The 17416-nt window shown below is 38.1% G+C and overlaps 1 protein-coding gene across 2 annotated transcripts; it reads left to right on the top strand.

The window, feature by feature from the left end:
* Nucleotides 1-4243: 4243 nt before the first annotated feature.
* LOC135436046 (uridine phosphorylase 1-like) lies at nt 4244-15639 on the top strand. Of its 2 annotated transcripts, XM_064693429.1 has the most exons (5): nt 4244-4439; nt 6747-6812; nt 13191-13314; nt 14047-14394; nt 14459-15639. In XM_064693429.1, the coding sequence occupies exons 2-5, from the start codon at nt 6760-6762 to the stop codon at nt 14972-14974; spliced, it is 1041 nt and encodes a 346-aa protein (XP_064549499.1). In that variant the 5' UTR covers nt 4244-4439; nt 6747-6759; the 3' UTR covers nt 14975-15639. The 2 variants fall into 2 exon arrangements, with proteins under 2 accessions (XP_064549499.1, XP_064549498.1); XM_064693428.1 differs by lacking the exons at nt 4244-4439; nt 6747-6812 and adding an exon at nt 10365-10605.
* The last annotated feature ends 1777 nt before the right edge of the window (nt 15640-17416 follow it).

Raw genomic sequence — 17416 nt, 5'->3', positions numbered from 1 at the left:
AAAGGCGAACCAAAGGTTTTATGAACAAAAGTTTTTTTTTATAAGTCGGCTTCGAGTTTTTATACCAAGACTAACATGAGCGTAAGCCGTTGATTCCAACATATGGTTCTTTATTCAATGAACTTTAAACATATTTTCAGACCGAAGTGAAGTTCAAGAATTACGGGCAGAATCAAATTTCCAATGGGGAAAACTGGCTGAAAAAGTATTATCTAAAGTCTCAAGCACAAAACTTACTACGGGCAAGGCCGGGTAATACCCGCTAGCCGTAAATAAATGAAAACAGGATCTAAGGGGTACAACAAGAGTAATACAAATTAAAAAAATCTTTTTATATATTGTCTCCGACAGTAATATAAAAGCTTCCTTCTGAAACATCATAAGTAGTTCGCTTTTGTACATGCTAAAGCTGCGCCAACTCAGTTACCCGATTAATTTGCCATTATTTGGGATTATCTATAAGCACATCCATCATACTGAATTCCTGAAACATTAACGGCTTATACAGCTTCAATTAAACACGGTGAAAATGTTTTAAGTGACCAGCTCTCGGCGTTTACCTGCTGGCACCTATACTTGAATCCATTATGCAAATGAGGACCACGGTGCGCATAGCCGCATGCCACAAGCCTGCCGCGGAAGATTAACGCACGCAGTTTGTTTGACACCTCCCCGGGGAGCTGGACTGGGAGTTGCTCTGGTTCGGCGTGTGGATAACATTTTGGGCAGACTTGACTGGGATGACGCAGCGTGGCCTAAACACATACCTAACTAATTTTCAGTGGGCACATTCCCCTGCGCTGTCACGAAGAAGCTGCCAAAAGTGTTTCACTCAAACTTTTGGCCAACTGCGCTCAAACGAGGCCAAGTTCAACGCACTCGCGTCCGATTGAAATGGTGGAGCGCGCATTTAAGAAATCCCAGCTAGAGAGAGAGAGAGAGAGAGAGAGAGAGAGCGGGCGAGCTGAGTGAGCGTAATTTTTGTGGGCCAAGCAGAAACTGTTTGGGTTATGTAACGAATGCGCAGTCAGGTGGTGCCCGCTGGGTGGTGGTGGTGGAGTTTCAGGCCACGAATGTGGGTGTGGTGCCGGCTGAGCAGCAGGCTGTGGCTTGTGGGTTCCCAGACGAATTTTGTTTGTTGTCCTCCGCAACGGAAACGGCTGTTTGCAACAACATTTGGCTTGAGCTGTGGCCACTTATTATTTATATGTCATGTTAAAAGAATGGACACGACATGCACTCTTGCAATCACAAATGGGATATACACAGAAATATATATATATATTCAGCTTGTATCTATCTAGACTCTAGCCTCTGTGTGCATGTGATTATCAGCCGTGCTTATTATTGATTTTAATTGAAGCAATATCCTTTGAATTTTCAAGAAATGCCCATAAAATATATATGCACAAAAATATTCAACATATGTATATGTATATGTGCATTCCAGCAGCATTCCATTTGTATGCCTACACGTATTCCACATACTGAATAATAAATTAAATACCATAAGCTGTCCAAATGCTCGAGATCCTTAAAGCCTGTTGTCTGCTTATTGCCGACTTATGCGTAAAATGGAGGCAACGTTGCGTATGAGCAATGCTTTACGCGTCACGCTTTTTTTGATGACATACTTGAGTAATGAGCGCACAGTGGGCTTGGCACTTGTCGGAGCTCATTGATGTCGCTGTAAACCGAAAACAATAACAAATTAACTGGGCTGAAGAAACGGCTTAAAGATAGCTTTAACAGAAAGTAGATTCTCTACTCTGTTATTGAAATAGAAGAGGGTATATGCAATGCAATGAATCGTAGTTTTGTTTCCAAATTAAAACACATGCGCGAAATGACATCAGTTTTGACAAAGTTATATAGCTTTAAAGCTATACAGAATCCTTACTATGAACTTGGGAACTATACAGACAATAATTTCGATTCTTCTTGGCGTGAATTGTGACAGAAAAGTAAACCAGCTAAGTATATGTTTAGGTTAGTTAAAAATGTTTCTAGACTCAAATTGCAAATTACAAAAATTCTTTTCAAAGTAACTAAAAATCAAAAAAAATGTTGAGAAAATGTCACCTTATAAAATAGGTTAAAATTGCAACTTAAGGTAGTTTTTCGTCGTCCCAAATATAAGTTTCCAAATTCAAATTGAAAAAAAAATCTGCCTATCCAAAAAAAGTAACTTAAAATGTAAGAAATGTTGACGAAATTTACATTAGTACCTAGTTTATTTTTAAGCCTAGGGTATTTTTTCGTCGTCCCAAATATAATGCATGAAATATCTTGGCTGGCTTTTACGCGTTTAGCGCGCTGTCACAAAATATATTCGTAGTTTCCGTCTTTCTGTTTTCTATATCGCACTTGCTGGCGGATCTTGATTTGTTTTATGTCTCTATTTAAATAGACGTATGCATACATTCGCCATGTACTAGATAAATGTACTTTGCCCCATCCCCTCGTTAATCGTGTGTACTGCTCCAGAACGATGTCGTTGCCCGCCTTTGAAGCGTGGCGAGGCGCGAGCTTTGTACAGGTGCTTGGGGAAGAGCAACAGAAAACTAGAAATAAAGCAATAAATAAAATTAAGTTGAGGAAAAATTTGAATGTCAATGTCAAATTAAAGTCACACAGTTAATTAACTAGGCTAAAGCCGTCATAAAGTAAATGCACGATAATTAAGGGAAGCGCCACGTGTTTTGTTCTAATGAGTATTAATGTAGAATTCAAATGGAACTGAAGCTCATATGAGAATTATCGAATATCGGAAACAATCTCGATCTGCGCGGGGACTAGGAGGACCTACAGCTTAAATTTCGAAGCTCTAACTTGCGTTCATACGCACGGACAAACGGACGGACGGACAGGGTAGATCGACTCGGCTGTTGATGCTGATCAAGAATTTATATACTTTATGGGGTCGGAGATGCTTCCTTCTGCCTGTTACATACTGTTGCACAAATACATAATACCCTTTTACCCATTTTCAATGGGTTCAGGGTATAAAAAACAAAAGTACTTCTGATAAACAATAGTTAACTAAGCGACTTATTTGGAATCAAATATGCCAAAACGAAATTTGTTGGCATTGAAATTGTTTTTTATTAGTTGGAAGTCTACTATAAATGGAGAAAACTAAAGATTCATTTTAAGCGACACCGATTGTTGAATTATTGATTTTTAAAATGAGTTTGAAACAATATCAGAAATAAGTTAATACAGGATATCAACTTGTCGACCGCGTTTCAGCATGAATACTGCCAATATGTATTGCTACCCAGGCAAATGTTTACAAATGCAAACACAAATCCATACATATACAAATATGCATATTAAATTCCCGTGAATGCTTTTTATGAGCGCTGCACATAAAAAAAATGAACCAATTTTCTGTTTTATGAGCTGCAAACGAAAGGATTTCCATTTCAAAGGCAGCTCAACTATGCTTAGTAATGCCTGCAATGAAGGTATTTTAAATTAAATCTTACGGCGTATGCGCAACGCATATTACGTATACGCCCATTGGGTCGCTGGCCAGGGCTCAGACTGGACGTTAAGGCTTCGGTAGCTCAATGCGTGATTTAATAAGCGCCACATTTGGCACTTAAATGAAACGCTTTAAGAATAAAACACCATTAATGTCTCGTCCTCTACACCACCCCACCCCACCACACACTTTGAGGCAAGGACGGCCTTTGAGGAGGAAACAGCCGAGTGGTAGCATCGCTGCGCAGCTGTTGCACGCAGCAGGCAGCGCAGCGTCTGGGCAACACGCCACACCCCCTTTTCATACCAACAGCCATGTGACCGAAAGTGAGCGAAATTTGAGCACAAATTAAAAACAGAGCAAAACATAAAAGTAATTTGTCTTTCTTTTCTTTGAACATGCTTTTTTTTGTGCGTGGTAATTGTCGGTACATGTTTGTAGAGTATAATTAAATTTTGCTCTAGCGTACGGCAAATTAAACAATTCGCTGAATCACACTACCAATTGTTAAATATTTGGCGTCGTTTGAGTGAGTTCCTGTGGAAAGTTGAGTCGAGTTCAGTTGGCAGCAGCGCAGCGACTACAGGCAGCAGACAGCAGGCAGCAGGCAGCGGCAGCATTTGAGTTTTTATTGGTCTCTTCTCTCGTTCAGTCGACGTTGAACTTCGCAACGCTGTGGACGTCAACGCCTCTGCGAATTGTAACAGTGTGCGTGTGCGTTTGCGCCAGAGTAAGAGAGCGAACGCGAGTAAGCAAGAGAAAGCTCCTGGTATTAACACGTAACGGTGTGGTTGTTGCACGTGAGCCGCAGCAGACAAGCAAATAAACAAAGCAGCAGCAAAAGCGCAAAGAGCTGAAGCAGGACGCAAAGACAAAAAGTCAAATTACGCGCGTTTTTCTGTTGCTGTCAACTTTGAACAAATCAACGCTCGAAAACTTTTACCTTTACGTAAGTACAAAACATTGTTTTGTTTTTATTATGTACCTAAATTGTTTGTGCATTGCACTTCGTTAAAATAAACCAGAGCATTGCCCACGTTGTTTGATTAAGCGCTCAAGTTTTCACGTTAGAAAATCAATAGCTCGTTATCCTGAAAATGGTCTGGTTTGCTTATATGGGCTACTCTTCGAGCATGGCCTGAAACATTTGGACTTGTTTTCGTATGCCAGCAGTAAAAGAGGGTCTCACATTATATCATTAATTGAAAAAGTTTTTCTCCTTTAAATATGCGCCAGTTTCTGCAGAGCTGCTAACGACAACAAATGGAAATTTGCATTGTTGATGACTCTGCAACTGTTCATTGAACAGTTCAGCAAACGTTTTCAAGGCTGTTCTTATTTACTGGGTCACCCGCAGCCTGCAAGAGGCTTGCAAACAAAAAACAAAAACACTCGAGCATACAAAACAGCAAGTTTTCCTCGTCAGCAGTTCCACGAATATGCTAAGGATAATAAAATAAATATGTGCTCCTATGTTGGCAATATATGAAAGGCACAATATTTGTCAACAAATACTTTCGAAGAGAATGGTGGGAAATGTGCAAATGTATGTAACTGGAAAAAGAAAGCAACAGAGGCTCTTTTAAGTACATACCCCTTACATTCCTGATCATCAACACCCGAGTCGATCTACTCATGCTCAACTGTCTGCCGCTTTAATCTAAAGAACTTTGAGCTCTAGGTTCTTAATAGCTACCCCTAGTTTACCTATATAAAACAATTTATGTTGCTGTCAAGCTAAGAAAATTTCATAACGACAATAAGATGAAGTTATTCGAAAATACATTTTTATCTTCTGGAACTAAAAGCATATGCGCATAGAGCAAATTTATTTTACGGCAAATCGAACGAAGTTCAGGGTATCTCATAGTCAAGCATCCCCGACTACAGCATTATACTTTGATTATGTAGATTATGTAAGTAACACCTTAATATAGTTATAATTTTTTTTAACGCGAATCCCGATGCAACGTACTGCATCCCACCTCCCGCCCAACCGACCGAGGGGCGCAGTCGTGTAACGTACGACACGAAATGCAAAGTAAATATGAAAAAAAAAATATTAAAAAAAAAGTCGATACAAACTACGAGTATGTGTACAAATACAATTACAAATAAAGATAGGACTATCTACTTGCTAAATAGTTTAGAATAGAAGACTTTATACGAGGAAGAGAAGCTTCCGAGCAGAATACTCTGTAATGCTTGTTATAGTCATCACAGAGAACCCTGAACGGTTCATGCAAGGCATAATTAGTTGAGCAAAATTGAAGCGATTGAAGCGAATTATAATCATATTATAAATCTCAATCACAAGCGTCGCAAAGTATGCAATGATTTTTGACAATTGAAAATGCTCTCGAACCGCACTTGCTGTTGGCCTTTAAAAACTATTATTTAAATTATTTAAAAGCTCTTTGCTCAGTATCAACAAAATATTTAACAGCAGAAAAGCGCCAGTCAACGACACTCAATTTCCAGCTTTTCTCCCTTGTATCAGCTAATGGTAGCCTTGAACTTTAGCGCTAAAAAACTCAACGTTAAAAGCCACAGCAACAGTAAGTAACAAGTTGTTCGACTAGTTGAATACCCTGCAAAAAGTTTCTGACTCACAAATAATGCCAGCCTGTGAAATCGTTTCGCATTCTGTAAACGATATCAAATTAAATTAGCTAGAGCATAGACTCCCTCTTTAGACTTGCTGTACAGGGTATATAAGCTATCAATTTAAACTGTAGCCTAACTTTAAGCGCGTTAGACGCATTTCGGACTTCTTAAGCTTTCCCTGGCACAAGTCGGACGTGTTCAATCTACCAAAATCTTGTTTGCGCAGCGACTTAATACAAAATGCAGCAGAGGATGCGACGGAAAATAAAACATCTGAACGGTCGGAGTGCTTGCTAGCCGCGAGAAACTAGCGCAGCAGCTGTGGGACTGCTCAAGGACTTTACTCCTGTGCAAGCTACTGCGGCCAGGCGCCTGCCAATTACCTAAACATACACACACACTCACACACACGCATGCCACACTATGCTGACCGTCATAACCGTCGTGGCACGTGACGTTTTGCATCGTCGCTTTTTAATTAAAAGCTGTCAAAACGCTCTCCGTTTGCCCCGGCGCCCAACAAAGGTCATTCAGAGTTTTGTTTTTGTCAGGACTCAAGCCTGCGCTACTTGAGCCTCTACTAGTTTTCTTTGTTAATATACTACATAAAACACTCCTAAAGTTTTCTTCTTGAATTATTTATTTACAGTGCCGACCGCAAGATGTCGCTGCTAACGGGCAACAGTCACTCGCTGTCCGAGGAGGAAATCGATGAGTGAGTGAATTCCTATCAATTTAAATTGCATGGCACGAACTTTTGTTTAGTCAATTTTCAGGAAGAAGCACAAGAACAATGTGTCAGCTTTAGGCAAACAATTTGCACTTTGAACTTTTGTGTTGGCTTTTTAGCGGGTGCAAGCAACCAAGCTGCACCCGAAGTTTTCCTAGCTGTTTTTAGACATGGGCCAGAGGGCGGGGGCAGAGTGCAGCTAGAACACATTAAAGTCAAAAATAAGGTAAAGGTGAAGCGCAATTGTTTTGCAAAACAATTTCTGTTGAATTGCGCCTGCAAACAAAATACTTAGCATACTTTTCGGCTTTGGCCAACAAAAATTGTGTTAGGGCCAAAGCACTTAATACTTATACCAAGCCACAAAACTGGTTGACTTAATTAGTTCAACTGCTGTCAAGGGTGCACATAATGTGTCGGTGTCTAAAATTACACATGCCACAAAGTGTGCCGCTTCAAGTTTGTCAGCATTTACTGCCAACTAATGTGTGTCTGTCTGTGTGTATGTGTATATGTATGCCAGCGTGTGATATAGGGGAGGGGGGCTTGGGAAACGTCCAACAAGCTTTGATAATTCAAAGCCGTCGTAGCCCATGGGCAAACACATGAGCATAATGACGTCTATATTGCTCATACGCACAGTAGCTCGCATTTGGTTAAACATTTTAGTATGCGACCAAATACTACCCTCTAAACACAGGAAAATAACTAAGCCTAAAGATGCAACTGAATTTAGATTAAAGGCAATGCGTTTTAATATTAATCAATGTTCTATATTTATATATAGTATAGTATATATAGTAAATGATAAATGGCTTTTAATTTCGAAAATATTGCAACCATTTAATTTTTACAATATCTACAACCTCTATCTATATCTACAAAAATAATTCTTTAAAGTCTTAAGTTTTTAATGGGATTCTCACTATACCCCATTAAGCCGCAATCTGCTGGGCATACATAAGCAATAACAATGACAATGCCCATGCCAATGAGTTTAAGCCCGACAATGCGAACATTATCGATTGGCCTTTTGGCGTTGTATTCGAATTTTGACCAGCGGCCAGCGCCATCGGCCTGTCGACAAAAATTCTGTTTTCAATTTGGCAGCAGTCACGCGTGAATAACGTAAATTCTGTTGATGGGTTTGGGTTGACATGACACTTGCCTCCTGGTTGACGCATTGACTATGAGCTCCTATCACTGGCTTGGTATAAAAATAAATTCACTTAGCTCAACAATTTGCTGTTTGCGTTTCCACTTCTCCTTTGGTGACGTATATAATATTCTTTTATTTTCCATCTAAAGCTTACACACCCAACCTGCACCTTTGACCTTATCTATGTTTTTAATTTACTTTATCTGAGCTATTTGCATTTTACTGCACTCTTTGCAACTACTACGCGATAATGGTTGCCTAGACTACCATATAAAATAATAAAATAAAAAAGGGTTAAGAACTCTATGCTCTAGTAAGGTGAACTGGGAGATACCTTGTACTAAGCTTATGTTTACAATTTCGAAACGATCCTAAAAGTATGCCCCACATTAACTCCGAAAGTATCTTCTACTGCCTGTAACATAACTCACGGCAACTTACCGATACCCCCTTTTAGCCATTTTATAGTTGTATTACAAGCTTAAGTGCTTCTTAACGTGTTTGCTTTGACTTATTGTAGAGCATTTCCCGTATCATTTATTATACTATACCATTATGTAATGCTTACGAAGATTTTCATGTGATTTATAATATTCAAAGAAACCTACATAAAGTCCATGGAATGGCTATGCCAACTGAGTACTCAACGAGCTGGCAAAGGCTTTCATTTTTATTCAACCGAGTCATGATAAATTTGTACTCTATTATCACTGTCAGCTGCTCTGCTCTGCGTGGGAGCAAAGTGCAGCATGTATGTAGTGTGTGTGTGTGTGTGTGTGCCTAAAGCTTGCATGTATGTGTTCCTATACACCTCCTACGCATATAATTCAAGGCCAGGCAGAGTTATATGACTCACCAGCTCGAAGGAACAGCAGTAAAAACAACTGCGCGAACAAAGCAAACAAACATTAAATAACAATTACGTTGTGTATCGGAAAGGTGGGGAGAAAGCGTACAAGTCGACTTGTATATGTTGCATTGACAGTTGACTTTTCACTTTTACATACAGTTTACCGCTGACCTACATGCATCTCCTATTGTTATATCGCAGTGTTCGATTTATGTGGAAATTTAAAAGTTACTGCCTTTTAAAATGGTTTATAGCGAATCAATGGTCCACTTGTTGCCACAAAACATGCAAGAGTTTTCTCAGAAAAGTGTCAATAGAAAGTTGAAGAGCAATTAAGGCAGCATTGTTTAATTCGTTTCATTCATTCTTGCAAGTGCAATATTTCAATTCATTTTGTCGTCATCTACGCAATCTGGCTTACAATACACTATAAAGTACCCAGACAGTTACCTAAGTGAGCACAGCCCTTTTGATTAGATTGCAAGATACTGCAGTTGCGTCTTACAAGTACAGCCAGGTTAATGAATCAGTTAATAGGTGGTTACACTATACGACCACATGCGGACCTCTTTAAAGTTAAAACTTTTATTGACGACCTCCAAACCTGGTCGCGACTTGTCACGTAGCTGTTTCAGCAACTTATGTAGTCTTGCTGGATCCCCGGTCCACTCATTTTAAGCTCTCTCTCTCTCTCTCTGACTCTCTTTTGTTTAAGCCTAGCTGCATAGTCGAGCCCCCTTTTTGTTGCTATATTGCTTCGTTCAACTGCTCATTGACTCTGGTTTTGCTCTTTTTGTATATACAAGCTATATTTTTTCCGTTTTGTTTGTGTTTGTGTATTCGAATTGGCGGCCTCCTTTTGTCATGCTTCGCTAAAAGCGTGGCATATACATTTGTATATATACCTACGTCTTAATGTATATTTTATGAGTTGGCTTAAGAAATGAAAGCCTCAGGCGATGACGCAGGTTACTTCTCTGCTATATCAAAAAAGCACTTTGTTTTGAATGATGCCGATAGTAAATAAGCATAGTTGACTACATAGCTTCAGACAGGGTGCTTTTAAGTTGGGTCTAAAAAGCTGGATGGAAAAAAATCTCCATTAAGTCAAAAACACAAAAAAGCTTTCATGCTGTACTGGAATCTAGTTTAAACTGCCATCAATTACGAATAAGATGCACATAGATGCCTATTCAGGCAACCTTGTAATATAGAGCACGTTTTCAGTGCACAATAACAAACATGCAAATTTACATACATTACTAAATCATATTTAAATATTTCCAAAACTAATGGCGTTCTATTCTGACATTTGAACTTCCGTCAGAGTCTTATCTATGTTATACATTTACATGCGCATTTAACAGTGGCTTCGGCCGCTATCTGTTAGCATGCCTATGTACATTAACAGTCTGTTGCCTATTGTGTGTTTGTGGCTTTAGTTGTATTGGTAAGCGCCGCCTATATAACAGCCTGCCGCGCTCAACAAATTTTTTAGTTCCTCGACTTCCGTCGACGTATACAATACGTTTCTTGTTTTTCCATTATAATTTTTTTTGGTCTTGCGCTCATGCGCAAACATTAAGTGTTAAGAAATATTTACGCAGCTGACGCAGCTGTCGTATGATGTACTAGGATACAATTCAAGGACAATCATAGGCTGACATCATGCCTCCCACAAATCAGGCGCATGAATTTAAGGCACACTGCCATACAACGCCAAAGGACGATGAGGTCGAAACGGATGTACATATGCGTAGCAAAACGCGGTAAGATTACAATAAACCGACAAACCGGTCCAAAAGGAATGCATATAGACAGCTGCCGTTGCCATTCCCGAGGGTTGCAGTTGTTGTTATTGGCGGGAAGATTGTCTTAGGCAGGCATATTTCGCAAATACATATACAAGTTTGTATACCGCTGAGTTGGCAGCTGACGCAAAAGTCTGTGACGCTGCGTGCTTACCAAATCGCCTAAAATGCGCGACTAGCGCAAAACTAAATGATAACAAGTAAGACTTCTCTAGTCAGCAGTGTCCGACAAGGGGATACCCTAAACCTTCTTCAACCACACTGCAATCGCTATTGCAATTTTATACATATATTATTGTGTATATTTGCAAAATGAAAACAGCCTCTGAGGACCAACGTTCAAAATTTCATGTGTCCTGGTCTTATAGGATATGAGATCGACGCGTTCATAAATACGGACGGACAGACTCCTCAGTCGGATAGACAGACAAACGTGACTAAATCGAATGGGCTACGCTATGATATTTGATGGGCGATAATGCCCTTGTTATTAAACAGCTTATTCTTAAATGTAAACTGCAATCTGTTTCTCTATAGCCAACTTATGTGATGTTGTGATGTTTACTTTCCAAGACATCCTCCTGCCCAATCTCATGCCGAGATACTTGAGAGTTGGATCTATACCTCTGCAGAAGGCTATTCCCAAAACGTCTGAAGTTTTCAGGATATCGGTAGGCCAATATGTCGGCTGTCCGAAGTGTTCAGAGAGTTTCCTTCGGAGTCTGAGACTCTGTTTTGAAAATTGACGTTGCTTCCGACTATAAAGCGGTGACCAAGGTGCTCAAGCACTTACCGGAACACAGGGGGACTGATTAAATGAGTTGGCCGTACAAAGACTGCCGCCACCTTGAAGTAGCTCGGCGCGGTTCTGATAAGGTGTTAGAAATGAGTAAAATAGATTGTAGAAGCAGTTGAGCAAATACCCACACACCTGCAAACATTCATTGAAGTGGGTGTGTCGTTTCGATATCTAGACCTAGACCTACACCTAGAACTGAACATAGACCTCTAGATCCCCTGCTGCTTTTATGTTCTGACTGTTTTTAAATTCTCAGATTTCATTTGTTAAATGATTCGGCGCAATTTGTTGATAAACTTGACACCTCTGGATTTATGAACCTAGCTAATTTATAGATCAGATGTTTCACAAAAATCTAATCATTTTGAAAATGTTGCTATCAAGGTTAATACATATTTACATAAGATGTACATATTCTCAGCATATTAAAATGTATATATTCAGCTCTTTTTTAGCTATTCAAATATTTTGTTAGGTGGCTGATAAGCCTAATCAAATGACGCGTACAATTTTGGGGCGGGCTTCGGCGGGCTTGTATGCGCCTACGATTGTATACATATATCTAATTTAATGGATTTTTGGCTTCGTATCAATTTTCATTCATGCACCCATCAATCATATATGTGCAAATAAAATGGAATGTTTGCTGATAAATTAATATAGTCCTTTCTTTTGGCAACTTAAATTTGCGTCCTCTTGGATATTTTCATTCAGATGGACGAAAAACGGTTATACTTATGATTTTTAACTTATATACAATGAACTCATTGAAATTGGGTAACAAAAAAAAAAGCTGAATTGAACTTGTGCAAATTTATGTAACGGACAGAAGGGTATATTTATATTATTTCTCATCATCTTGTGTGACCGACAGAGCTTTTAAGGTTTCGCCTAAAGTTGTGTTCTTTAAATCTATTAATATACTGATCATATGGAATTAATATATTGTATGCAATAGGTCGTTGGTTCGAAACTCTTCTATTATAGTGTACCTGAACATAGTCTCTGTTATTGAAATAATCAACTAAACATAGGGTTCGGATATCGATATCCTGTTTGTTTTTTAACCATATTTTGTATACAGGATAACCAGAACTCCTTTGGATACCCCATTTCAAATATGAGCTCTGAAAATTTCTAATGTTCAGAAAAATATATTGCAAATATAGTTCACCATGTAAGCTCTAATAATCTTTTAAAGGGTATGTTCTTGCTGTCCCTCAACCTGTCGGTCCGTCCGTCTATCCGAATGAATACATTTGAAGCTATTTAAGAGTATTTAGACTTCGATTATGTAGGCCTAGAAAGTAGCTTGCAAATTTACAAGAATATGTGTCTTTCTATTTATGGTTACTGATAATATCCTTTTGTAACTAATACCAATTGTTTCATTGAATGCAAATAAAGCAAAGTGTGTTTACTCGGAATTGCCATACATAATATATATCACACCACTTGTTTCGATCAATACAAACACATGTGTTACTATACTTACAATTCTTGGAATTCACAATTCTCGGAAATAACAATCTTATCGGCAAAACAACTGACGTTCACTATAATTTTCGTCTATAAATGTTTACGAATGCACTTTATTAATAACTGATTACTTTTGATTGTGCATAGTTTGCAACCTTTATATTTAGATTATTTTTATTTTTGATGAATGCACCCTTTAGTAAAAACAAATGTATATATATTTAAATTATTATTATGTTATTGACATTGCGCTTATTGCTTGCAGATACGCCGATGGCACAGTTAAATTACGCAATCCCAATATTGAACTTATGGATCAGGATATCTTATATCATGTAGCGCTGGGTAGCGAGAGTCATGATCTGAGGGAAATGTTTGGCGATGTTAAGGTGAGTTTTCGACAAGCTCTGATCTTTAGTAAAATAATACTAATTATAATAATAATAGTAATAATAATAATAATAATAATAATAATAATAATAATAATAATAATAATAATAATAATAATAATAATAATAATAATAATAATAATAATAATAATAATAATAATAATAATAATAATAATAATAATAATAATAATAATAATAATAATAATAATAATAATAATAATAATAATAATAACAATAATAATAATAACAATAATAATAATAATAATAATTATAATAATAATAATAATAATAATAATAATAATAATAATAATAATAATAATAATAATAATAATAATAATAATAATAAAAATAATAATAATAATAAATAAGTATTCTATATATATGTATATGCATTGTTCAAAGTTATGTCAAGGTTAACAGACATTTGATTGAGGAGCATATCTCATAGTCACCATTATTATAAATACTTCGGGTTAAGAATACTTTGCATTCTAAACACGCTAATTAGTGGTATACAACTAAACCAGATCAGATTACGCAAGTGAGAGCTCGAAAACAAGTTTGCCGTTTCCAGTCTTAACTTAATATGCAATATCTATTCAATTTATAAGCCATGTTAATTGCCCTTGATAATGAAAATCAAGTTAATAATTTTTTTTTTCTTTTTCGTATTATTATTTAAATTTTTAAACGGTATTTCATATTTTGCTCTTTCGATTCGTTCACAACCAGTTCGTTTGCATGGGCGGCACACCAAAGCGCATGGAGAACTTCGCACACTTCATTATGGATGAGATCGGCTATAAGCTTCCCGCTGGAACACAGCTGCAGGATATTAGCGAGTTCTCGTACCGCTATTCCATGTACAAAGTCGGTCCGGTGCTATGCGTCAGTCACGGCATGGGAACCCCCTCGATTAGCATACTGATGCACGAGGTTATCAAGCTGATGTACCATGCCAAATGCATTGATCCCATATTTATACGGATCGGCACCTGTGGCGGCATTGGCGTCGACGGCGGCACCGTCATCATCACTGAAGATGCGTTGGATGGGCATTTGCGCAACTCTCACGAGTTTGTAAGTGTTGATGTTGCTTGGAGTTTCTGCTGATTTATTTATGATAATTGTTGATTCTCGATAGACAATTCTGGGCGAGACTGTGCATCGCCCGGCTAAGCTGGATAAGAAGCTGGCACGTGAACTGAAATCGCTAGCCAGTGCCGATGATCCCTATGACACCATCATTGGCAAGACGCTGTGCACAAATGACTTCTACGAGGGTCAAGGACGTCTGGATGGCGCCTTCTGTGAGTTTACCGAAACCGACAAGATGAACTATCTGGAGAAGCTGCGCGACAACGGCGTCGTCAACATCGAAATGGAGAGCACCATTTTCGCAGCGCTAACACATCATGCGGGCATCAAAGCAGCCGTTGTTTGCGTTGTGCTCCTGAATCGCCTCAATGGGGACCAGGTCAATGCGCCCAAAGAGGTTATAAATGAGTGGCAACAGCGTCCACAGATACTCGTCTCCAGATATATACGCAAGGTGCTCGCCCAGCACGGCCAGCTAAAGTCGCTGTTTGGACATCATGGATCCATAAAGTCGCCGAGGCGCTTCAAGTTGGTACAGCAGGAATCACAGGCCCATGATTAGAGCTAGCAGCCAAATAGAAAAGATCATTGCATATACATCAGATATATGATTTCAAGTTACCTTTTGACTAATATGTCAAACCAACTCTCATGTATACAAATATTCCTTTAAACATTCCATAGTTTAATTCACTTTAAGTTCTTATTTTATTTCCCCATATGTGTATCTATGTACTATACGTATATCCACATCCTCATTAGCTTATTTAAAGACAAGCATATTGCAGGTATTGGCGTATTAACGCTAAAAGCTGAAAGAACTTATCCAAACTAAATATTAACAAATATTAAATAATTAACTCAATGTGACGTTGTGTTTCAATATAAACTAAATCAAATTGTTGTTTATCGCATCGCTAATTGCAACTTCGGTAATAAATAAAATGCAAAATATTAAAAAAAAATTGTTAATTGTTATGTTGCATATTCCAAATGAGGCAAACCAAATATTAATATATGTATTTCAAATCGTAATATAAAATTTCGTAAATTATTCTATTACACATATTATGCTGTAATTCCAAAAACAATTGTTATGCGCATTCGCATAATCGCATGTTGCTAATCATACGCTATATTAACAAAAGTTACTCTTATTCAATTCCAAAAAAAAAAACAAAGAAATCGAGTTGTACACGTAAAAATTCAGCTGAAGCAAATATAAAATCGGTTTAAATTAAAACACAAACATTTTATGAAACTAATTGGTATATTAAAAGCAAAATGTATTTCAACCTAAAGTTTGTTTGCTTTGTCGTCTGGGTAATCTTTTTGTGAGCTGGATTTGATCAGTACCTTCTGCTCGCTTCTAAGCGCAGGATTAAGAAGCAAGGGTATAGTTAGTTGAGTAGCTTATAGGATATTAACATTGAGGGGTATTTACGATGATGGGATATTTACAATGAAACATCTGTAGACTTAGCCTAAAAGTGTAACGGATTTAGTATAATTCCCCGAGTAGGTACGCCTCTCTGTAATAGGGTCAGCCAGGGATCTGGCGACCGCATTCGGATGCCGCAGCAGCTTGTCGGGGTAGCGGCAGCTGAAGAAACTGAGATGATCTCCGACCTTTGTTAGACGCAGACCGCATTCGATGGCGTCGTTTTTTATTATTTATTATTATTATTATTATTTACTATTATTTTTCGATGAAGTTGTGCTGATGCCGTACTCCTAGAATTGGCTGGTTTCGGTCCAAATGGGCGTCAGCATCATTTTGATGAGCAGCGCCTTCGTGGAGATTTGCAGCTTGCTTTGGGGTTTCAGCAGTCATTCAATCTTTTGGAGCCTTTTCAAGCTTTTGGCTCTGGTTGTACGACACAGGGCAAAGCACACTGACTTGTGGGACACCAGCTTTGATGCCTTTGACACTGATGCTGAAGTTTGTATAAACTATCTCTATATATAAAAATGTTTGTCCTGACTGACTGACTGACTGATTGGTGATCAACGCACAGCCCAAACCGTAACAGCTAGAAAGCTGAAATTTTCACTGTAGTTACCTTATGTGGTGTAGGTGCACGTTAAGGCGGGGTTTCGGGAAATTCCACCCGCAAGTGTGGAAAAATCGCGAAAAACGTTTGTATGTAACTTTTTTGTTTACCATCCGATCGGCCTCAAATTTATTTTCAAAGATCTTTGTTCAAATTCATTTGAGGGGTGTTTTGCACTTTTAGGAAGGTCAAAGATTTGGTGGGTGACGTTTTGCGCTCAAATCCATTTCCAGAGATCTATAAGAAATAACATTTGAAACGTGTTTCACACTTTTCGCAGAATTCAAACTTCTTCGGGGGGAATGCGATACAAAGATTTTTTGGGCGAAGTTTTAAGTTGTGTCCGATTTGCTTCAAACTTATTTTCAAAGCTCTACATAAGAACTTAATAAATAGGTATTTCAGCGATTGGGGAAATTCCACCCGCAACAGTGGTAAATTGGCGGAAAACGGTTATATGAAAGTTTTTTGTTTACGATCCGATCGGCCCCAAACTAATTTTCAAAGATCTTTGTTCAAATCCATTTGAGGGGTGTTTCACACTTTTCGAAAAATCGAATTCTTGGTGGAAATGGAGGTCAAAGATTTGGTGGGTGTCGTTTCGCGCTCAAATTCGTGTCCAAAGATCTATAAGAAAAATCATTTGAGACGTGTCTCACACTTTTCGCAGAATCCAAACTTTTTCGGGTGGAATGCGACTCAGATTTTTTGTGCGAAGTTTTAAGTTGTGTCCGATTTGCTTCAAACTTATTTTCAAACCTCTACATAAGAACTTAATAAATACGTATTTTAGCGATTTGGGATATTCCACTCGCAACATTGGTAAATTGGCGGAAAACTTTTGTATGAAAGTTGTTTGTTTACCGTTCGATAAGTTTCAAAATCATTTTCAAAACTTTTTGAGAACGTTGATTTTTAACATACGTGCCACGGGCAAGGCCGGGTTATAC

This window comes from Drosophila montana, unplaced genomic scaffold, assembly GCF_035044405.1.
Source record: "Drosophila montana isolate Dmon_TW-CO22-7 unplaced genomic scaffold, ASM3504440v1 contig_3733_1, whole genome shotgun sequence".
Taxonomy (NCBI): domain Eukaryota; kingdom Metazoa; phylum Arthropoda; class Insecta; order Diptera; family Drosophilidae; genus Drosophila; species Drosophila montana.
Note: the sequence above shows the minus strand (reverse complement) of the source record. Positions and strands in the feature narration are given on the sequence as shown.

Excerpts from the sequence above, each read along its gene's own strand:
- LOC135436046 (XM_064693428.1), top strand. The coding sequence starts at position 10,505 with ATGCCTCCCACAAATCAGGCGCATGAATTTAAGGCACACTGCCATACA. Across the intron at positions 13,315-14,046 it reads AAATGTTTGGCGATGTTAAG|TTCGTTTGCATGGGCGGCAC; the intron begins GTGAGTTTTCGA and ends GTTCACAACCAG. Across the intron at positions 14,395-14,458 it reads TGCGCAACTCTCACGAGTTT|ACAATTCTGGGCGAGACTGT; the intron begins GTAAGTGTTGAT and ends GATTCTCGATAG.